This window comes from Leucoraja erinacea, chromosome 6 (genome assembly GCF_028641065.1).
Source record: "Leucoraja erinacea ecotype New England chromosome 6, Leri_hhj_1, whole genome shotgun sequence".
In the NCBI taxonomy this organism is placed as follows: domain Eukaryota; kingdom Metazoa; phylum Chordata; class Chondrichthyes; order Rajiformes; family Rajidae; genus Leucoraja; species Leucoraja erinaceus.
This window is the reverse complement of record NC_073382.1, coordinates 80,365,741-80,390,327: the sequence shown is the minus strand read 5'-3', so window position 1 is coordinate 80,390,327 and position 24,587 is coordinate 80,365,741. Positions and strand designations below refer to the sequence as shown.

At 44.1% G+C, this 24,587-nt stretch overlaps 1 protein-coding gene across 1 annotated transcript in view; it reads right to left on the bottom strand.

Moving 5' to 3' along the window:
- Nucleotides 1-24,384, bottom strand: part of myo16 (myosin XVI) — a 278,895-nt gene extending 254,511 nt beyond the window's left edge. The window contains exons 1-3 of the mRNA XM_055637409.1: nucleotides 24,136-24,384; nucleotides 7,337-7,407; nucleotides 4,332-4,475 (exon numbers count right to left, since the gene is read on the bottom strand). Coding sequence (XP_055493384.1) covers nucleotides 4,332-4,475; nucleotides 7,337-7,407; nucleotides 24,136-24,352 — 432 coding nt within the window. The 5' untranslated portion in view covers nucleotides 24,353-24,384. The remainder of the gene's footprint in view (nucleotides 1-4,331; nucleotides 4,476-7,336; nucleotides 7,408-24,135) is intronic.
- Between the last annotated feature and the right edge of the window lie 203 nt (nucleotides 24,385-24,587).

Here is a 24,587-nt window from a genome sequence, read left to right as displayed (position 1 = left end):
AATCTGTGGGATTCTTTGCCACAGATGACAAGGGATAAACAGGTTCTTGATAAGTACGGGTGTAAGGTTTATGGGACAAAGGCAGGAGAATGGGGTTGAGAGGGAACGATAGATCAGCCATATTTGAATGGCGGTATAGACTTGATGGGCCAAATGGCCTAATTCAGCTCCTTGAACCTCTGAAGTGATATATGGACAAAGGTGTTGAGGAGTTTACTACAATCAGTCTGAAGAAGGATCTTGGCCTGAAACATTGCCTATCATGTTCTCCAGAGATGCTGCCTGATCCTCTAAGTTACTCCGGCACTTTGTGTCTTTTTTTTAATTATTAAAGTGGTAGAAAAGGCTGGTCCAGACAATACATCCACGTGCTTACTGAACAACAAAAACATTCATTCAGTTGCTCTTATCAACCACCCTTCACAGTTACTACTATCGCCAGCATTCTACTCACACATCATGACTTACTTTGCCAGCTATTTAATTAAAACAGCAGTCAGCCACATTACAGAAGAAGATGAAGCATAACTGGCAAACCAGTACAGCACACATCTTTACAATATTGTCTTCTCGAACTTCAAATAATCCTTGCTTTCCCTCTCTCTCCATCCCTCCCCCATTCTCGTTCTTTGACCAGTCTGACTGCCCCCCCCCCCCCCCCCCCCCCCCCCCCCCCCCCCCCCGAGCTAACAATGATCTATTCTACATTTTCATTGATCCCCATCCCTTTTGGTCTCATTTCCACACCTTACCCTTCCTTATCTCTGTGTCTCCCTCAACCCGGACTCTCAGTCTGAAGAAGGGTACTGACCCGAAACGTCACACATTCCTTCTCTCCAGCAATGTCCTGCTGAGTTACTCCAACATTTTGTGTCCATCTTCGGTGTAAACCAGCATCCGCAGTTCCTTCCTACACACAACCTTGTCCATTGGTTCAATACCAAGAGAAGAAAATGTTGGTAACTGTGAGTGCAGCGCTGCTGAACTCAGAATAGCGATGAAGCAGAGATCACTGAATATGACAATGTGTTTGTTCCATATCATATAACCATATAACCATATAACAATTACAGCACGGAAACAGGCCATCTCGACCCTTCTAGTCCGTGCCGAACACATAATCTCCCCTGGTCCCATATACCTGCGCTCAGACCATAACCCTCCATTCCCTTCCCATCCATATAACTATCCAATTTATTTTTAAATGATAAAAACGAACCTGCTTCCACCACCTTCACTGGAAGCTCATTCCACACAGCTACCACTCTCTGAGTAAAGAAGTTCCCCCTCATGTTACCCCTAAACTTCAGTCCCTTAATTCTCATGTCATGTCCCCTTGTTTGAATCTTCCCTACTCTCAGTGGGAAAGGCTTTCCTATATCAACGTTCAATATCCAGTCTGAAGAAGGGTCTCCACATGAACCATCACCCATTCCTTCTCTCCAGAGATGATGCCTGTCCCACTGAGTTATTCCAGCATTTTGTGACTATCTCCCTTAACCTGATTTACAAGCTAAACTTGCTGTAACCCTGCACTTCTGATGATTCTCTACCAGTCCATTACCAGATTCCTGAGCATTTTATCCTCCATGAGGTCCTATCGATGAGGCAACCCACAAGCAATCAGTTCAGGTCACATCCAGGATTTGGATTATCAGCCACTCTCAGCCTTCCCCACCTGAGACCATCTTCCTTTTCTTTATCTCTACCTGCTTTCTAACCATTATCAATGAATCTCTGGGTCAATACGCCCCTCTCTTCTATCTCCTCTTTCTGACCCCCCCACCTTCTGCCCCCAAAAATCCTGGCCCCACCTTCTTGTCAGTTCCATGCCCCTGATACCACCTACCACATGCAAGCTTTTGTCTCATCATTTTGGTAAAGGAAACTTTAAACACACAATCGGGTAAGGCAATCAAGATGTTATTTAAGAGAGTCAAGTACAGTGATAACTGGGAGCAATGTAGGAGATTGCTCAACGAACAAAGGTTAATATATACAGAATTTCCCTTTGATATGTTGTTTACTGTAGCGGGCACTTTTGCATTTTTCCTTCTTCCAAATGGTCATAACAATTATAAACCATGCACCTCCGACAAAGCACAGTAAGCACAGCCCAATTCCACCCGATTACAGATAAGCAAATGTCCTGTAACCCTGTTGACCTTATTTTATTGTTTTTTTCGATTGCCTTTGTCCTTTGACAACTGAGAACCGAATCTGACCAAAGTAGACTGCAGTGTCAGTTACACATGCTCAGATTCAACCTTCTTTAAAGCACATGAATCATTATGACACATAGGTATTTTTAGGCACTCTGCCTGTCCCGATCCCTTGCTGTCTTCTTGAAGCTTTGCAATTTATTTTTGACACCTCCATTTCATTTTAAAATGCTGGAAACCTTCTCACTACACTCAGTCCTAATACCGAGTCTCAACTTGAAATCCCTTTGCATCCACAGATGCTGCTTGACTTGCGGTCTGTGACTAACTGACTTGTGCCATCAAATTGCAACGTGCCTGAATGTTACTTCTGGGAGGGACTGTAGATGCTGGTTTAAACCGAAGATAGGCACAAAAATCTAGAGTAACTCAGCGTGTCAGACAACATCTCTGGAGAAAAGGAATAGGTGACGTTTCGGGTTGTCTGAAGAAGGGCCTCAACTTGAAACGTCACCTATCCCTTCTCTCTAGAGATGCTGTCTGACCCGTTGAGTTACTCCAGCTTTTTGTGTTACTTCTGTGATATTGAATGACGTTAATTATGCCAAAATCAATTTTCACTGTGCCTGTGCGGCTTGCATTTTCTTGATATAAATCATACTTTGACATAAAGCTCCTGAGCAGGGCCCAGCCAGGTTCTTCCTATGAACAGTGAGGAAATTCAGCAGGTCTCCAGTGACTCTTACAAATTCTACAGATGCACCAAAGAAAGAATACATTTAGGTTGCATCAGAGCTTGGATTACGAACCGCCCTGCCCAAGACCACAAGAAATAGCACAGAGCTGTAGATGTAGCCCACTCCATCACACAATCCAGACTTCCCACCATTGTGTGGGACCAAATTGCAGATGCTGGATTACACCGGAAATAGGCACAAAATGCTGGAGTAAAGGGCCTGTCCCACTTTCACGACCTAATTCACAACCTTTTTTACTCGTGGACATTTTTCATCAGGCTAGAAAAATGCCCTAACCTACTTGATGCCACAAGTACCTACGACTAGCATAATGGCCTGCTACGACCTACCTACGACTTCCCACGACCTCGTTACGATCATGCTGCGAGTATGAGTCAAAGGCAAACTTGGCAGAGGTCGTGAATTAGGTCCTGAAAGTAGGACAGGCCCTACAACTCAGCGGGTCAGGCAATATCTCTGGAGATAAATTAATGGGTGATGTTGCGGGTCGAGGTCCACCATTGTCTCTGTCTACACCTCACGTTACCTCCACAGATTCACCATCCTCTAACTAAAGAAACTGTTCCTCATCTTGTTCCTGAAGGAACATTCTTTTATTCTGAGGCTATGACCTCTGGCCCTAGACTCTCCCACTAGTGGAAACATCCTCTTCACATCCACTCTATGTAGGCCTTTCATTATTCGGTAAGTTTCAAATAAGTAACCCCTCATCCTTCTAAACTCCAGCTAGTTGTGCAAGACGTGGGTGAGGTCGCATTTAGAGTAGTGTGTTCAGTTCCAGCCACCATGTTATAGGAAATATGTTGTTAAGCAGGAAAGGGTACAGAGAAGAATTATGAGAATGTTTCCAAGACTAGAGGGTCTAGGCAAAAGGGAGAGGTTGAGTAGGCTGGGTCTATATTCCTTGGAGTGCAGGAGGACGACAGGTGAACTCATAGAGATGTATAAAATCATGAGAGGAATAGATTGGGTAGATGCACAGAGTCTCTTGCCCAGAGTAGGGGAATCGAGGACCAGATGACAACATTTTAAGATGAAGGGGAAAAGATTTAATAGGAATCTGATGGGTCATTTTTCACACAAATGGTGGTGGGTGTATGGAACAAGCTGCCAGAGGATGTAGTTGAGGCAGGGACTATCCCAACATTTAAGAAACAGTTACTCAGGTACATGGATAGGACAGGTTTGGAGGGATATTGAACAAATGCAGGCTGGTGGGACTAGTGTAGCTGGGACATTGTTGTGGGCACGCAGGGCCGAAGGGTCTGTTTCCACACTGTATCACTCTAGGACTCTATCACTCCATGAAGTTGAGAGAGAGCATTTTTAAACAGCTCAGATTGAGCTCTTAATCTATGCTTGAAAGTCAGTGCCATTTGGAAAAGTGCTCACCAGCATAAGGAGTACTCACCACCATGAGGAGCAGAACAAAATCGGGATTGTCGCAAGCACATGCCACATGTAACGAGGTCCACAAGTCTTCATCCTGGTGATTCACATTTACTCCCTTTTCGATCAGAATCTCTGCAGCAAAGATGTTGTCATGTCGAGCACACTGTTTATGGAAGAGGGGAGCACATTAGGAATCATCTTCTAATTTCTTCTCATAACATGCCACGTTGGTGAAAGTATTGGACGCTTCAGCAGATGACCTTGTGATATTGCCCTTTGTGAGTTGAAGGACGCATTTTGTGCAATAATGTTATCAGTAACCATGTTTTAAATCTGGATAATTTTATTTCACAGAAAATGGTTCATATATACAATATGATAGGATATGATAGAACTTAATTTACCCCCAGGAGGGAAATCCGGGATCTGCCAACAGTCATAAAAACTCAGAATACATGAAACATGAAATTAAAGTGACGAGTGGAAGGGCTTGAAGGATGTCAAAGATTGGGAATGGTGGGGGGGGGGGGACTCAGTCGCAGTCTACCCCACGACAGAAGGGGGAAGAGATGTACAGTTTGATAGCCACATGGAAGAAGGATCTCCTGTGACGTTCCGAACAGCATCTTGGTGGAACCAGTCTGTTGCTGAAGATGCTCCTCTGGTTGGCCAGTGTGTCATGGAGGGGGTGAGCTGGATTGTCCAGGATGCTCCACAGTTTGAGGAGCATCCTCCCCTCCAAGACCAACCTCCCATGAATCCAACTCTGCCCCCAGGACGGAGCCAGCCTTCCTGATGAGTTTGTTGATCCTATTGGTGTCCGCAGCTTTCACCCTGCTGCCCCAGCACACGGCAGCAAAGAAGATGGCACTGGCTACCACCGATTGTTAGAACATTTGCAGCATCTTACTGCAGACGTTGCAGGAGCAGAGCTTTCTCAAAGAGTACAGCCGGCTCTGTTCCTTCTGGTACTGGGCCTCAGCGTTCATATGGAATGAGCTTGCAAGGGACGTGTTTGAGGTAGGTGCAATGACAGTCAGTGAAAGAAAATACGCCCTTGTAAATGTGGGTATTTTTTAGAGATATACGTCCTACAAATCATCTTGAACAAAGGAGGGGCTTGGAGCAGTAATAATAAAATGGGTAATATACCATTGGACAATCAAGTGATGACGTATATCACAGAGAGATTACCATTCAAGTGGAGAGTTGATTAAGTTGGGGCAACCTCCGAACAATGAGATCCATGTATAAAGGTTCATAACAGAAAGTGGTGTGTGTCTTGACATATCAAGTTCAGAGACAATGTGATGAAAGTACAAATACAAAACTAAAGAAAAAGTGAAGATAAATATCCTACAGAGATTTGGAGGAAAGGACAAACTGTTTTGTTCCATTTATACTTCACGCTGCCTCAACAAGGCCAGCAGTATAAACGAGGATGAGTCACACCCTGGACACTCACACCTCTCCCCTCTCCCCTCTCCCATCAGGCAAAAGGTAGGGAAGTGTGAAAACGCACACCTCCAGATTCAGGGACAATTTCTTCCCAGCTGTTAACAGGCAACTGAATCATCCTACCACAACCAGAGAGCAGTACTGAACCACTATCTACCTCTCTGGTGATCCTCGGACTTTCCTTGATCGGACTTTGCTGGCTTTACCTTGTACTAAACATTATTCCCTTATCATGTATCTGCACACTGTAAATTGATCAGTTGTATCATGTATTGTCTTTCTGCTGACTGGACAGCATGCAACAAAAGCTTCTCACTGTACCTCGGTACACGTGGCAATAAACAAAACTGAAAATTTTACTTGTTTCATGGTAATGTTTTATCTACTTGTTAGCTTTCACTTTTTGAAAGAATAATGTAATTATTGATAGCAATCTTCATATTTGACAAAATGATAATATTTAAAGCGTGCTATGAAAGCTGCCGGCTCATTCCAGGGACAGGGCATCTCTCACATATCTCAACAGCTCACCAAGTGCCCCTGAGATACAGGTGGCCAGCTCATTCAGCAGTTAACATTCACCCCAGTGAGGGGGAGTGAGGGGGGGGGGGGGGGGGGGGGGGGGGGGCAAGAGGCCTGGAGCCAGATCACTTTAGTTTAGTTTAGTTTAGTTTAGTTTAGTTTAGTTTAGTTTGGATTAGTTTAGTTTAGATTAATTTGGATTAGATTAGATTAATTTGGTTTGGTTTAGTTTAGTTTAGTGTAGTTTACTTTAGTTTAGTTTGGTTTAGTTTAGTTTGCTTTAGTTTGGATTAGCTTAGTTTAGTTTAGCAATATAGCGTGGAAACACCTGTTCGGCACCGAACAGCGATACTCGCACATTAACACTGTCCTACACACTATAGGGACAATTTACACTTAGACCAAGCCAATTAACCTACAAACCTGCATGTCTTTGGAGTGTGGGAGGATACTGGAGCACCCAGAGAAAATCCCAGCGGTCATGGGGAGAATGTACAAACTTTGTACAGGCAGCACCCATAGTCGGGATCGAACCCGGGTCTCCAGTGGTCAGAATGAACTTTTCTGGTTTGTATCATCACTGGAGTGATATAAAAGTGTTGGAATCCATAGGCAGAAATAATATTCACATTAATTAATTCAGATAAATTAAAAATGTTATACGAATCTACTACTAAAATTGATTGTAAAATGATTATTTGTGACAATGAATTGTGATGGGTGTCAGGAGTTATGAGGTGAAGGCAGGAGAATGGGGGATGAGAGTACAATAGATCAGCCACGATTGAATGGCGGGGTAGACACTTTGGACCGAATGGCCTTATTCCGCCCCTAGAACTTATGAGTTTAAGAACATTAACATTATAATCACTAATTTAGCAGATAAATGTCTGCATTTGTACTGGAAAATAGGTTTTGTGCCTCACCTTCTTAGTCCCTGCTATCAGCAAGCTGGATTGATATCTCATATGTCCTCTCATATACCTCCTATGTTAACTATACTATTGTATTTATTAAACGCTGGCACATGATGCATGATCTTACCAGGTGGAGCAGAGAGCCTCCTGAGGAAATCAATGTATTGGGATCAGCACCATCCTTTAGTAGCTTAAGCACTGCAAGGGCACAAAAAATGAACACAAATATTAGTCATTGATTCATGGAGCCATATAGCACAAAAATGTCCTTCAGCCCAACAGGTTCATGCCGACCAAGATATCCCATCTAAGCAAGTTCCATTTGCCTGCATTTGGCCAATATCCTTCATGTGACCTTCATAGACAGCTGCCAACTACAAAAGATGTTATGTTTATGAAGGTGCTGCAGATGCTGGAGAAACTCAACGGGTGAGGCAGCATCTATGGAGCGAAGGAAATAGGCAAAGTTTTGAGTTGAGATCCTTCTTCAGGCTGATGTGGGGGTGGGGGGGGGCGGGAAGAAGAAAGGAAGAGGTGGAGGCAGTGGGCTGCGGGAGAGCTGAGATAGGGAGGGGAAAGAAGGAGAAAGCAGGGACTACCTAAAATTGGAGGTCAATGTTCAAACTACCCAAGCAAAATATGAGGTGCTGCTCCTCCAATTTATGGTGGGCCTCATTCTGGCCATGGAGGAGGCCCAGGACAGAAAGGTCAGATGCAGAATGGGAGGGGGAGTTGAAGTGCTGAGCCACCGGGAGATCAGGTTGATTATTGCAAAACGAGCGGAGATGTTGGGCGATGCGATCGTCAAGCCTACGCTTGGTCTCACCGATTTAGAGCAGCTGACACCTAGAGCAGCGGATGCAATAGATGAGGTTGGAGGAGGTGCAGGTGAACCTCTGCTGCACATGGAAAGACTGCTTGGGTCCTTGAATGGAGTCAAGGGGGGAGGTAAAGCGCCAAGTGTAGCATTTCCTGTGGTTGCAAGGGAAAGTCCCAGGAGAGGGGATGGTTTGGGTGGGAAGGGATGAATTGACCAGGAAGTTACGGAGGGAGAAGTCTCTTTACATCATTTGACTATTGTAGCCTGGGAGTGCTGACAACCACAGCCATTATTATTATAATAGGCCTTCAGCCCTTGGAGTATATTCCACTATTGTCCATTGCCTTCAACTGCTCCAGGCCTCAGTGACGTCACACTCAATCAAATGATGCATTGACATCAAGAGCAGTGACTTGTTTCATCTCTGGTATCTAGCCGTCTGGTTCTTGTTTGAGTTGTGAAGCTGAGTGGTCCTATCAGGTATTGGTGAGCAGGTCATTGGTAGACCAGTGCCACTTTGGCTGGAAGCACAGCAAGAACTGGAGTGCATGTCTTTAGTGCCACGGCTGGGTCATTGCCTGGTCTCACAGCCTTTCTTGTACTCGTGCCCGCAGTTGATCCTTGATGTCATGTGGTGTGAAATTAATTTGCTGGCTTTGTGAGGATTGTGGTCCCAGGATGAAGCCAAGATGGACCATCTGTTCAGCACCTCTAACTGAGCACGGCTGCTTTTCTTTAGCACTGACAGGCTGAGTCTTGTCATCATTGAGTTTAGTATAATTACAACAACTGGGACATGAAAATGGCACCAAAAGGCGACTCTGCCTACTGTCCCAGTGTACTACTGCTATACACGTATACTGAGTCTGAGATCCTTATCTAACGTACCCGAGTGTTTATGTATGGTAATACATGTACTGAACTGTGTACAAAAATGAATTTCATACAAATAATAATTTCATGTGACAAATAAATACCATACCATGATTTAGTTTAGGCATACAGCATGGCAGTGTTAGCTGTGAGGAGGATGCTATGAGGCTGCAAGGTTACTTGGATAGGCTGGGTGAGTGGGCAAATGCATGGCAGATGCAGTATTATGTGGATAAATGTGAGGTCATCCACTTTGGTGGCAAAAACAGGAAAGTAGATTATTATCTGAATGGTGGCCGATTAGGAAAGGGGGAGATGCAACAAGACCTGGGTGTCATGGTACACCAGTCATTAAAAGTAGGCATGCAGGTGCAGCAGGCAGTGAAGAAGGCGAATGGTATGTTAGCATTCATAGCAAAAGGATTTGAATATAGGAGCACGGAGGTTCTACTGCAGTTGTACAGGGTCTTGGTGAGACCACACCTGGAGTATTGTGTACAGTAGTTTTGGTCTCCTAATCTGAGGAAAGGCATTCTTGCCATAGAGGGAGTACAGAGAAGGTTCACCAGACTGATTCCTGGGATGGCAGGACTTTCATATGAAGAAAGACTGGATAGACTCGGCTTGTACTCGCTAGAATTTAGAAGATTGAGGGGGGATCTTATAGAAACTTACAAAATTCTTAAGGGGTTGGACAGGCTAGATGCAGGAAGATTGTTCCCGATGTTGGGGAAGTCCAGAACAAGGGGTCACAGTTTAAGGATAAGGGGGAAATCTTTTAGGACCGAGATGAGGAAAACTTTTTTCACACAGAGAGTGGTGAATCTCTGGAATTCTCTGCTGCAGAAGGTGGGTGAGGCCAGTTCATTGGCTATATTTAAGAGGGAGTTAGATGTGACCCTTGTGGCTAAAGGGATCAGGGGGTATGGAGAGAAGGCAGGAACAGGATACTGTTGGATGATCAGCCATGATCATATTGAATAGCGGTGCAGGCTCGAAGGGCCTACTCCTGCACCTCTTTTCTATATTTCTATGTTTGTATGTTTCTAAATAGGCCCTTCGGGCAACTGAGTCCATGCCGACCATCAGGTATCCGTTCACACTAGTTCTATGTGATCCCATTTTCTCATCCACTCTCCACACACCAGGGGCAACTCACAGAGGGCCAATTAACCTACAAACCCGCACGTCCTTTGGATGTGGGAGGAAACTGCAACAGCTGAAGGAAACCTACGCGGTCACAGGGAGAACATGCAAACTCCACACAGATAGCTCCCGTGGTCCGGTTTGAACCCGGGCTCTGGTGCTGAAAGGCTACAACTCTACCAGCTGCGCCACCGTGGGGATGAAAATATTTTTGTTTAACCTGCTGCTTAGCTGTTTATTTGTCCTCAATCCCTCCCATATAGATGTGGTGGACAGCCGAACTTTCATCTGATCCGTAAGTCGTGTGATTTGTTAACTTTGCACAAATCACTGCTTAGTGGGCATTTAGTGCTGGGTTACCAGCTGACACTCCCATGGTTTTCAATGTGATTGTGCTGCTCACCGTGTTTCCTTCCCCACCCCTCAATGCAGCAGAGTTTATCTCCAGGCTGATTGTAATGGTAGGGTGCATATTTCAAGGTACGTTCTCCTGCTTTTCTTGTCTCAACCTGTCTAAATAAATCTCCTGTTACTCCCCCTTCCTTGAGAATTATGTTTTGTGAGTAGTTCGATGTAACTGCAAACAGAGGATGTGTTCAAACCTCTGCCTGATAATGAAGGGTTGAATAGACAATGCTTCATCATAGAGGCAATGAAAGTAACACAGCCAAGTCCCAAAGTACCAATTATGTTACCATGGAATCTGAACAGCTAAATCTTGCATCATTTTATGTCTGTGAGGTCTTTATTCTTGTGACCACATGATTGTTTTCAGTATTATCACTGTTTTAGAGATAATTTTATTTATTTATATTAATGGAGTTATACAGCGTGGAAACAGGCCCTTCAGCCCAACTTGCACACACTGACCAAAATATCCCACCTACACTAGTCCGACCTGCCTGCGTTTGCCCCAGATCTCTATCAACCTATTCTATCCATGCATCTGTATAATTATTTCTCAAACGTTGCAATAATCCCTGCCTCAACTACCTCCTCCGACAGCACACTGATAATTATCAGTAAGAAGAGTTTCCCACTCAATATGATTATTTCAAGTGATAGGATTCAGACAACAACTTATTATTAGTGATCAGTTAACAATTACATGTCAGGCGGGTGTCAGGGGTTTTGGGGAGAAGGCAGGAGAAAGGGGTTAGGAGCAAAAGATAGATCGGCCATGATTGAATGGTGGAGTAGACTTGATGGCCCATATTGTCTAACTCTGCTCCTAATGACCTAGAAAATGGATCATTCATAATTAAGACCTTTCTACATGCTTAACTTGTTCCTTATATCAAAGTAATTTAGTGTTGGATCATTTTCCCCCAAATCTTTCCACAAATTTTTGCCGTATACCACATTTATTTGCATTAATATTCATGATGGTGGATGACCCAATACCAAGCTCCAACTGGTTCATTTGAGTACTATATAGACGTCAAACACTTACACTTGATCTGCCAAGGCATGCGGGATCTAACAATTGCTAACCATTTTAAATATCCTTCCCATTCCCACACTCACCTATCAATTCTGGACTTTAATGACCAGACTGTGGCCACATGCAAAGTGGAGGAGCAGCACCTCATATTCCACTAGGATAGCTTACATCCTAATGGCATAAACATTTATTTCTCCAATTTTAGATAAGCGACCAACAAACAACCCCTAATTGTTTTCCCCTTCGTCCACCCCTCTATTTCCTGTGTCTTACCTGGACTTGCAACCATTTCTCCCCTTCATCCCTCCCCACCACCCCACCTGCGTCACCTATATTCCTTCTGGAGAAGGGTGTCGACCCGAAACGTCACCCATTCCTTCTCTACAGAGATGCTGCCTGCCCCACTGAGTTACTCCAGTATTTTGTGTCTACCTTCGGTATAAACCTTCCTTTCCTACACCTGTATTCCCTCTTCTGTCTTCACAATTTGCACCTCCTCTATCCTACCTCACACCTTTTGTCTTTACATCTCTGGCTTTTGTCCAACCATCTGCTATCACACCCCACCTCCCACCTCATCCCCCTCCCCTCCCCTCCCCCCCACCGTCCCCCTCACCAGTATCTACTTATCACTCGCCAAGTCCCTCCTCTCCAGCTTTCTCCACCACACCACAATCAGTCTAAAGGGTTTCTATATGAAGGGTTGGCTATGTTCTGCAGAGTTGCTGCCTGATCTGTTGAGTTACTCCAGCACTTTGTGTCTTTCTTTCTATCCACAATCAAGAAGTGCTTTGAGGGGCTGGTTATGGCACACATTGACACACTGCATTTTGCCTACTGCCACAGTGGGTTCACATGTCCCTGACCCTGCACTGCTCCCTGGAACACTTGGATAAGGACACCTATGTCAGACTCCCATTAATAGACCATAGCTCTACTGTCAACATCATGATTCTATCCAAGCTCATCTCCAAACTCATGGAACCCATGGAGTCACCACTCCCCTCTGCAACTGGATCCTCTATTTCCTGACCAACAGACCACAATCAGTGAGGTTAGTGGACAAATCATCCTCTACGATAATCCTCAACTTTTTTTCCTCTCAAGGATGCTTTCTCAGCCCCCTACTATACTCCTTGTACACTGACGACTGTACAGCCAAATACCAATCTAACTCAAGTTACAAGGTCACAGATAAGGTCAGATATCAAATAATATCAAATAATGATGAGACGGAGTACTGGAAGAAGATTGAGAATCTCCTAACCTGGTGCCAAGACAACAACCTCTCCCTCAATGACAGCAAGACCAGGGAGATTGTAATTGACTTCAGGAAGTGAAGCGTTGATGGCACCAAAGTAGAGAAGGTTGATAGTTTCAGGTTCTTTGTAATAAATATCACCGGCAATTTGTCCTGGACCAGCCGCAACAAAATTATGGCCAAGAAAGCACACCAATGCTTCTATTTCCTGAGAAGATGTAGGAAGTTTGGCATGTCCCCAACCCTCACCAACCTGCACAGATGTGCTGTTGAAAGCATTTTATCAGGATGGATCACATCCTGATTTAGGCACAGCTCCATCAAAAGGCCGTAAGAAATGGCCAAGGCCATTCCACAATTCAACCTTACTTCCGTTGAAGAAATGTGTAGTAAGGAACTTCAGATGCTGGTTTAAACCGAAGATAGACACAAAAAGCTGAAGTAACTCAGCAGGACAGGCAGCAATCGCCTCTCTCCTACGAGAGTTTGCAACATTTTCTCTCGCTGCTCCCCCTGTGTGATTGAAGAAGGGTCTCAACCCAAAATGTCACCCAGTCTATTTGTCCAGAGATGCTGCCTGTCCTTTTGAATTAATCCAGCATTTTGTGTCTATCTTTGCTTCCATTGACTCCAGATACAATTCACGCTGCCTCGGCAAGGCCGCCAGCATAATCAAAAACAAGTCGCACCCTGGCCACTCTTTCTTCTACCCTCTCCCATCAGGCAAGAGGTTTAGACGTTTGAGAGCACCTGCATCCAGATTCAGGGATTAGTTTCTTCGCAACTGTAATCGGGGAACTGAACCATCCTCTCATCAGAACAGGGGTTTGCAACCTTTTTCATCCTGTTTACCCCTGGTAACTTTAATAGCACATACCAATGTTATTTCCCTTATTTATGAACAACTAATGATGAACAGATCAGGTTAGGAGGTTCTTCTTCCAGTACTCCGTCTCATCATTATTTGATATTATTTGATATCTGACCTTATCTGTAACCTTGTAACGAGTTAGATTGGTATTTTGCTGCACAGTAGTCAGTGTACAAGGAATATACCAGAACAGAGCACAGTCAGTCAATGAGAAAAAATATGTACAAATCCAGAATCAACAAATTTACACCCTGGGTAGGTGAAATTTACCCCAGGTTGGGAACCCTTGAGCGAGAGTGGGTCCTGATTTCTCATCTACCTCTTTGGAGACTTGTGAACTGTTTTTAATTGGCCTTTATCGGACTTTATCTTGTACTAAATGTTGTACCCTTTATCTTTTATCTGTACACTGTTGACGGCCTGATTACAATTATGTATAGTATTTTCTTTGACTGGATAGCATGCAAACAAAAGCTTTTCACAGTACACGTGACAATAATAAGTTAACCTAAACTGTACAACTGCAGCATAACATCCTATCTCCCATACTCAATTCCCTAACTGAAAGAAGGCCAGTATCCCAATAGTCTTCTTCACCACCCTTTCCACTTGTGATGCCACTTTCAAGGAACTATATTTCTGTACTCCGAGATCCTTCTGCTCTACAACATTCCCCGAGGCTCTACAGCTCACAGTGAAGGACCTGCCCTGGTTTGATTTCCTGAATGCAACACTTCACACTTATCCGAATTAAACTCCATTAGCCATTCTTCACAACACTTGCTCAGCTGATCGAGATCACGTTGTAATTCTTGCTAACTATCCTCATTGTCTACGATACCATCTATTTAAGTATCATCAACTTACTAATTATGCTCTGCATTCTCTTCCAAATCAATGATATAGATGACTAACAGCATTGGCCCAAGCACTGGTTCTTGAGGTACACCAGGAATTACAGGCCACTAGTCAGAAAAACAATGTACCACCACCATCCTCCATTTCCTATCAAGAAGCCAATTCTCTATCTGGTTAGTTGCTTAGTTTTGTTTAATTTAGTTTATTGTCATGTGTACCGAGGTAGAGCTTTTGTTGCGTGCTAACCAGACAGCAGAAAGACAATACATGATTACAATCCAGCCATTTACAGTGTATAGATACATGATAAGGGAATAATGTTTAGTGCAAGGTAAAGCCAGCAACGTCCGATCAAGGATAGTCCGTGGATCACCCAAAGAGGTAGATAGTTGTTCAGCACTGCTCTCTGATTGTGGTAGGATGATACCGTTACTTGATAATAGCTGGGAAGAAACTGTCTCTGAATCTGGCGGTGTGCGTTTTCACACTCTATACCTTTTGCCTGATGGGAGAGAGGAGAAGAGGGAGTGGCCAGGCTGTGACACATTCTTGATTGTGCTGCTGGCCTTGCCGAGGCAGCGTGAGGTATAAATGGAGTCAATGGAAGGGAAGTTGGTTTGGAGTTGTTACAGAAAGATCTGAGATCTATTACAGAAATCTCAGAAAATGGCCAGACATGTTAAGAACACAATTTAAATGTATCAGGGATGCTTGGTTTTGCTAACAGAGACAGAGATTACAAAAGCAAGGAAGCTGGGCTAAACTTTTATAAATCTTTGGCGATCTCCAACCAGAGTGCCGTCTTCAATTTTAGACAGCACTCTTTAAGAAAGCATTGGAAAAGTATTGAAAGGAAATTTACTAGAAATCCACCAGGCATGGGGAAATTAATGTATATGGAAAAGAATATTAAAGCTGGAGTTGGTGTCCTTGGACTATAGAATGTTAAGACTCAATCACCTAAGATTTCATTAGAATAAATACGATGAAATGGAGCCAAAAGAGATCTGGGGTACCTGGATGCAAAATTACTCTGTGTTCACCCGAGCACTGTGAATTGATTTGTTCAATTATGCAATGTATTGAAATTTCTATACAGAAGTTTCCTCCTGTTTAAGGATACTTAAAACTCCATGTTTTATGTAACAAAAAAAGGATTATAAGATGCATTTGACCAATCATTTGTTTTTATACAGTTTTGTATTCAGTATATGGATTTTATTTTTTGGCATGCATGTCCATATATTAAATATCTGTTTCATCGATTATGAATTTTTGTAACAAGGAGGTGAAAGTAATTGTGATACAGATAAATCTTTTGCAGTGGACATTCTTGCCTTGGCCTGTAAAGACTATATCATCGCACTTGTAAGGGGCAAAGGTTCCCGTTTCCTTTTTGTTACTTTTTTGCATCTTTCATTCATTTGTTCTATATCTTACATGTATATATGTATGTACAGGCTTAGCAAACTGTCGTTTAAGAATAAGGGGTCAGCCGTTTAGGACTGAGATGAGGAAAATCTTTTTCACCCAGAGAATTGTGAATCTGTGGAATTCTCTGGAGGCCAATTCACTGGATGTATTAAAGAGAGAGATAGACATCTCTTAGGGCTAACGGAATCAAGGGATATGTGGAGAAAGCAGGAAAGAGGTACTGATTTTGGATGATCAGCCATGATCATATTGAATGGCGGTGATGCCTCGAAGAGCCAAATGGCCTACTCCTGCACCTACTTTCTATGTTTTTATGTTTCTACATAAGAGCAGTATGTATATAGAAAAGGTTGGATGGGGTGCATTTTGAAGAGATTGGCGTGAGCCAAGAAAAAGGCAAATATTTGGTGCATTATTTTTCCTTGGGAAGGGAAATGAAGAGCCAGAGAGAATAGGTTAAGTTGAGAGGGGGAGGATTCAGTAGGAAGCTGAGGGGCAACGTTTTCACTCAGAGGGTGGTGAGAATACGGAATGAGTTGCCAGAGGAAGTAGTTGTGGCTGGTACAATAACATCATTTAACAGGCGTTCCACACCAGGGCATCTGAAATGTCCTCATTCTTCAGGGAACGGGGGTTCACCTCCTCCACCATAGATGAGGATCACACCAAGGTCTCTTCCATACCCCGCAACACTGCTCTCTCTCCCCATCCCCCCACTCGCAACAAGGGCAGAGTCCCCCTAGTCCTCACCTTTCACCCCATCAGCCGTCACATACAACAAGTAATCCTCCGTCAGTTTCGCCACCTCCAACGTGACCCCACCACTCGCCACATCTTCCCATCTCCCCCCATGTCTGCCTTCCGCAAAGACCGCTCCCTCCGTAACTCCCTTGTCAATTCTTCCCATCAGTTTCGTACCACCCCCTCCCCGGGTTGCAACCGCAAGAGATGCAACATTTGTCCCTTCACCTCCCCCCTTGACTCCATTCAAGGACCCAAGCAGTCATTCCAGGTGCGACAGAGGTTCACCTGCATCTCCTCCAACCTCATCTGTTGCATCCGCTGCTCTAGATGTCAGCTGATCTACATTGGCGATCGTTTCGCCGAACACCTCCGCTCAGTCCGCAATAACCAACCTGACCTCCCGGTGGCTCAGCAGTTCGACTCCCCCTCCCATTCCGTATCCGACCTCTCTGTCCTGGGTCTCTTCCATGGCCAGAGCGAGCAACACTGGAAATTGGAGGAACAGCACCTCATATTATCCGCTTGGGGAGTCTGCATCCTGCGGGCATGAACATTGAATTTTCCCAATTTTGTTAGCCCTTGCTGTCTCCTCCCCTTCCTCAGCCCTCGGGCTGTCTCCTCCCATCCCCCAGCCCTCGGGTTCCTCCTCCTCCTTTTTCCTTACTTCTCCCCGCCCCCACCCCCCATCAGTCTGAAGAAGGGTTCCGGCCTGAAACGTTACCTATTTACTTCGCTCCATAGATGCTGCTACACCCGCTGAGTTTCTCCAGCATTTTTGTGTAACACCATTTAAGACGTTTGAACAGATACATATGTAGTTTGGCAAAATGCAGGCAAATGCACTTGCTTTGATGGATCATCTTGGATGACATTATGACTTTAAAATGAAGAAATATATTGTGAAGCAGCAGCCACTAAGATATTCTTGATACAGTTCATTTCCTGAACTTAGATTGGACTGTTGTGTTGAACCAATGTACAAGTGTCTGTTTCCTTTTTGTTACTTTTTTGCATGTCATTCATTCATTTGGTCTATGTCTCTCTACATCACCATCTATATCTCTCATTTCATTTTCCCCTGACTCTCAGTCTGCAGAAGAGTCTCGACCCGAAACATCACCTATTCATTTTCTCCATAGATCCTAGTTTAACTTCCCAAAATGAAACACATCGCATTAATCTGCATTCAACTCCATTCGCCATTCCTCCGCCTTTCTGATCAATGTCCTGCTGTGATTTTCATTTTCATTTTCTGTGATAAAATAGCCATTTTCAATATCTATGACCACCTACTTTACCGTTATCTGCAAACTTACAAATCGCACCTTGTACATTCTCATCTAAATCATTGACAGAAACAGCAATGGGCCCATAACAATCCCTGAGGCACACTATGAGTCATTGGCCTCCAGTCCGAAAAACAACTTTAAACCATAATAATAATAATAATAAATTTTATTTATGGGCGCCTTTCAAGAGTCTCAAGGACACCTTACAAAAAATTAGCAGGTAGAGGAAAGACATGTAAGGGGAATGAAATAAATAGTAGAGACATGACTAGTACACAAAGTAAAGACAGAATACAATTCAAAACACAATATGAGGCAATGAATGCACAGATGAAAAGGAAGGGGGACGTGGGGCTAAGGATAGGCAGAGGTGAAGTGATGGGTCTTGAGGCGGGACTGGAAGATGGTGAGGGACACGGAATTGCGGATCAGTTGGGGGAGGGAGTTCCAGAGCCTGGGAGCTGCCCTGGAGAAGGCTCTGTCCCCAAAACTGCGGAGGTTGGATTTGTGGATGGAGAGGAGACTGGCTGATGTGGATCTGAGGGACCATGAGGGTTGGTAGGGGGAGAGGAGGTCAGTGAGATATGGGGGGGCCAGATGGTGGAGGGCTTTGTAGGTGAGGATCAGGATTGTGTAGGTGATCCGGTGGGAGATGGGAAGCCAGTGAACTTGTTTGAGGACTGGAGTGATGTGATGCCAGGATTTGGTGTAGGTGATGAGTCGGGCGGCTGCGTTCTGGACCAGTTGGAGTCGGTTGATGTAGGTGGAGCTGATGCCAAGGAGAAGTGAGTTGCAATAGTCCAGTCGGGAGGAGATGAAGGCATGGATGAATCAGAGAAATCATCACTCTCTGCTTCCTTCCATTAAACCAATTCTGTATCCAGGCTCTTCCGCCCAACTTGTCCATGCCAACCAAGATGCCACTGTTGGGCTAGTCTCACCTACATTCGCTTGTCCCCATCTCTGTAGACCTTCTAAATCTCAAGACATCTCCATGAACTGTCTAAAGTTCCCTGGTCTTCATGTCTATCTCCATGGTAAAAAGAGAGGAGAAATAATCATTGAGAACCTTGCTTTTCTCCTGTGACTCCACACATAGATGACCACTTTAGTTTCTGAGGAACCTCTTCTCTCTCAGTTACCCCTCTCCCCCTTAATATATTTATAACATTTGATTCCATCTTTTATGAACAGCATTAATCCTCCCTCCTTGATAGAAGATGCTTGGGAACAACTATGAGAAAATATGGGCCCCATATCCGAGGAAGGATGTGTTAGCTCTGGACGTTTATAAGAATGATCCCAGGAATGAGTGGGTTAGCAGATTATGAGCAGTTGACAGCACTGGGCCTCTACACTCTGGAGTTTAGAATGTTGAGGGGGGACCTCATTAAAACTTACAGAATAATGAAAGGCATAGATGGATGTGGATGTGGAAAGGATGTTTCCACTGGTGGGAGAGTCAAGGACTAGAGATCATAGCCTCAGAAGTAAAGGGCGTTCTTTTAGAAAGCAGGTGAGGAGAAACTTTAATCAGAGGGTAGTTAATCTGTGGAACTCATTTCCACACAAGGCTGTGGAAGCCAGGTCAGTGGATATTTTTAAAGCAGAGAGATAAATTCTTGATTGGAACAGGGATCAAGGGTAATGTGGACAAAGCAGAGAAATGGGATTAGGAGGCAGAGATTATCCATGATTGAATGGTGGAGTAGACGCGATGGTCCGAATGGCCTAATTCTACCCCTATAACTTGTGAACTTGTGAACACCAGTACCAACACTGAGCAAGTGACTCAACCATTTTTTTTCAGATTCTGATTGAACTTAAATTTGGAATACTTGCTCATTTGTTCCAATTAGAAATCAGCCAGTCTAATACAATGGATAACAATAGGTACTGATAAATGCTGCCATTTATTGAGAAATTAGTAAGAGCAATCAGGAAGAAAAATGTGTAATTAATTTTACATAGGTTTTTTTCAAAAGGTATTTTGTGTTATAAGTAATTGGGCTACTTTTAATTTATTTTAATTGCTTGCTTCTTTGTTCCAGGTTGCTGCAACTGAATGTCTGTTTAATGTGCTGTAAAATTCTGTTCATCTGTACTGATTCATGGCAGAAATTCAGTCGAGCTCAGTGTGGAAATGCTGCCCTTCAAGCTGGCATTGGGCAGAACCACTGGTGCCACTGCTCAGTGAGAAGCTGTGGAGCGTGACTCAGTATGGATGGTGAACTGGCAGTGGTGAACCAGAGAGCAGCGCTGAACTACTATCTACCTCATTGGTGACTCTTAGACTATCCATGATCGCGAACTTTACTGGCTTTACCTTGCACTAAACGTTATTCCCTTATCAGGGGCCGCGATGTGTGGCGCAGGGGTAGAGTTGATGCCTTACAGCGCTTGCAACACCGGTGAACTGGGTTTTATCCCGACTACGGGTGCTGTCTGTACGGAATTTGTATGTTCTCCCTGTGAGCATGTGGGTTTTCTGCTAGATCTTCACTTTCCTCCCACATTCCAAAGACATACAGGTATGGAGGTAAATTGGCAGTAAATATAAAAATTGCCCCTAGTGTGTGTAGGGTAGGGTTAAATGCAGGGATTGCTGGTTGGTGCGGTCCTGGTGGTCGAAGGGCCCGTTTCCACACTGTATATCTGAACTAAAGTAAACTAAATGTATCTGTAGACTGTGAATGGCTCGATTGTAATCATGTATTGTCTTTCTGCTGACTGGATAGCAGGCAACACAAGCTTTTCACTGTACCTCAGTACATGTGACAATAAACAGAAACTGTATCTGCACCAGGAGACAACAGTCCACTAAGATCCTATGTGCTCCCTCATCATCTTTTGCTCCAAGCAATAGAAACTATTGCTTTTTACCCTACTCCCACCCCTTCCCCTTTGTGTTTCACTGTACAGCCTTCAGCAGCTAAACACCTTCCAAAGAGCCAGCTGTTCCAGGTGTGGACTCCTACAGTATATATTGGCGAGACCAAGCGCTGGCTCGGCGATCGTTTCATTGAACACCTCCGCTCAATCTGCCTTAACCTAGCTGATCTCCTGGTTGCTAAACACTTTAACTCCCCCTCCCATTCTCATGACCTTTCTGTCCTGGGCCTCCTCCACTGTCAGAGTGAGGCCCAATGCAAATTGGAGGAACACCTCATATTTTGCTTGGGCAGCTTACAGCCTAGTGGTATGAATATTGACTTATCTAACTTTAAGTAACCCTTGCTTTCCCTCTCTCTCCAACCCTCTCCCATCCTAGTTCTTTGACCAGTCTGAATATTTTCCTAATTACATTTTATCTGCGTATGTTTTGTTATCACCTTCCCCTAGCCAACAATGATCTATTCTACATTTTCCTTGGTCTGCGTCCCATTTGATGTCTCGTTTTCACACCTTACCCTTCCATATCTCTGTGTTTTCCTCTCCCCTGACTCTCAGCCCGAAGAAGGGTTTTGACCTGAAACCTCACCCATTCTTTCTCTCCAGAGATGCTACCTGTCCCACTGAGTTACTCCAGCATTTTGTGTCTATCTCCAGTGTAAACCAACATCTGCAGTTCCTCCCTACACAAATCCTTCCAGGCAGGTGGTCCACGGAGAGCTGTGGGGTGGTTCAGTGCTGGACTTGTGGCATGTTGCTGGCACAGTGATGTACATCAACAGGGATGGGAGGAGTTGAACCAGTTTCCAACAATCTACATTCCTAAATTCCCCAACACGCATCAGTGGTTTCCCACCTGGCTCTCCGCTTGGCAGAGCTGTCAATAATGTGCATCTCCACATCTAATGCTACACTAACCCTCTGTTAGCACTGGTGCCACTGGCAGCCATGTCAAGGGAACAACAGCATGGAAACTCACCCTTCGGACAACAATGTCTGCATGGGCTATCGAATACCAATAGTGTCCAAGGTGATAGAATATACATAGGCATAAAAAGCTGGAGTAACTCAACGGGTCAGGCAACATCTCTGGAGAAAAGGAATAGGTGACATTTTGTGTTGAGACCCTTCTTCAGACCGAGGGCCAGGGAAAAGGGAAACAAGAGATATAGACGGAGATGTAGAGAGATGTGGGACAAATGAATGAAAGATAATAAAGAAAAGGCCATTGTTAGCTGTGGGCAAGGTGAAAACGAGTTCCAGACAATGAGACTCATCAACAAGACAACTTTGAAGCTGGTATGACTGGTGTGGGAGGGATGGAGATAGAGGGAATGGCAGGGCTGTAAAATGCCCAAGAGAAATATGAGATGCTGTTCCTCAAATTTGTGTTTAGCCTCACTCTGACAATGGAGGAGGCCTTGGACAGAAAGGTCAGTGTGGGAATGGGAAGGGGAATTAACGTGTTTGCAACGGGTAGATCAGGTAGGTCCAGGTGGACTGAGCGAAGAACATCATGACAAGTCAAGATTGTTGTCAAAATACAGGTATCTTGAGGAAGAGATGAAACAAAAATGTTCCTTGTAGTTTCATCACATGCCCATAAGACCTCTTTTCATTGGTATGTTTACTCATAATTATGCTCAATGAATATGGCAAGAAGAAATGGCAAACTTGTGAATGGATTTTGTTCTTTTTTTTTGGCCAGCGTACAGTATAAAAATTTACTATAGACGCAAAAAGCTGGAGTAACTCAGTGGGACAGGCAGCATCTTTGGAGAGAAGAAACGGGTGACGCTTCGGGTCGAGACCCTTCTTCAGACTAGTAAGGGAAAAGGGAAACAAAAGATATAGACGATGATGTGGAAGATTAGATCGCATGGGATCCAAGGAGAGATAACTGAATGGAAAGCAAATTGGCTCCATGGAAGGAAGCAGAGGGTGATGGTGGAAGGTTGTTTCTCAGACTAGATGCCTATGACTAGTGGTGTGCCGCAAGGTTCAGTGCCTGGTCCGTTACTGTTTGTCATCTACATCAATGATTTGAATGAGAACATACAGGGCAAGATTAGCAAGTTTTTTTGATGATACAAAAGTTAGTGGTTTTGCAGATAGTGAAGATGGTTGTGAAAGATTGCAGCAGGATCTTGATTGATTGGTCTGGTGGGCGGAGGAATGGTTGATGGAATTTAATACAGAGAAGTGTGAGGTGTTGCATTTTTGGATGTCGAACAAGGGCAGGACCTATACAGTAAATGGTAGGCCTCTGGGTAGTGTTGTAAAGCAAAGGGATCTAGGAGTAGAGGTGCATGGTTCCTTGAAGGTCGATTCGCAGGTAGATAAGGTGGTCAAAAAGCCTTTTAGCACTTTGACCTTCAACTGTCAGATTATCGAGCATAGAAGGTCATGTTGCAGTTGTATAAGACTTTGGTGAGACCGCATTTAAATATTGTGTTCAGTTCTGGCGCCACGTTATAGTAAAGATATTGTCAAGCTTGAAAGGGTTCAGAAAAGATTTACGAGGATGTTGCCAGGGTGTGAGCTACAGGGAGAGGTTGAGTAGGCTGGGTCTCTATCCCATGGAGTGCAGGAGGATGAGAGGGGATCTTATAGAGGTGTATAAAATCATGAGCGGAATAAATCGGATAGATGCACAGAGTCTTTTGCCCATTGTAGGGGAATCGAGTAGAGGACAAAGGTTCAAGGTGATGGGGAAAAGATTAAATAGGAATCCGAGAGGTAACTTTTTCACACAAATGGTGGTGGGTGTATGGAACAAGCTGCCAGAGGAGGTAGCTGTGATTGGGACTATCCCATTGTTTTAGAAACAATTAGATAGGTAAATGGATAAGGCAGGTTTGGAGAGATATGAACCAAGCGCAGGCAAGTGCGACTAGTGTAGCTGGGACATTGTTGGCCGGTGTGGGCAAGTTGGACTGAAGGGCCTGTTTCCACACTCTATCACTTTATGTTGTAGAGAGATTTAAAAAAAAACAATGAATGAAAGATACGCAATAAAGTAACGATGATAAAGGAAACAGGCCATTGTTAGCTGTTTGTTGTGTGAAAACGAGGAGCTGGTGCGACTTGGGTGGGGGAGGGATAGAGAGAAGGGAATGCCGTAATTCTCTTACTTGAAGTTAGAGAAATCAATACTCATACCACTGGGTTGTAAGCTGCTCAAGCGAAATATGAAATGCTCTTCACCAATTTGTGTTTAGCCTCACTCTAACAATGGAGAAGACCTTCGGACAGGTGTTATACTTTAGTATAAAAATCTTCCAGCTACTATACCTTCTTTTTCATCATGTCTTACAATGGCCTCCTTTATCATGTCTGTTGGCCTAAAGTGGACATTTCTCTTCTTTGCTTGTTTGTGTTTGAATCCAGTCTGTTGCTGGAGTTTTTCCCGCTCGTAATAAGCCTTTACTTGTTCACATCGCGTACGTTTCACCAGCTGCTGCCTCCGTCCTGAAGGAAGTGACTCCAGTAAACACTGATCGATCTCCATATCTTGTGTTCGGAAAGCATTGCAGAGCTGAAAGCAACCTAAATGAAGAAGACTGTCATTACAAATCTACCGGACACAAACCTTTTATGTTACGGATCAACATTGACAAGTAAAGAATGGTTCATTAAATTTTAGATTTTAATTTAGTTTAGAGAAACAGGCCCTTCGGCCAAACGAGTCCGCGACGAACAGCGATCCCCGCATATTAACACTACCCTACACATACTGGGGGCAA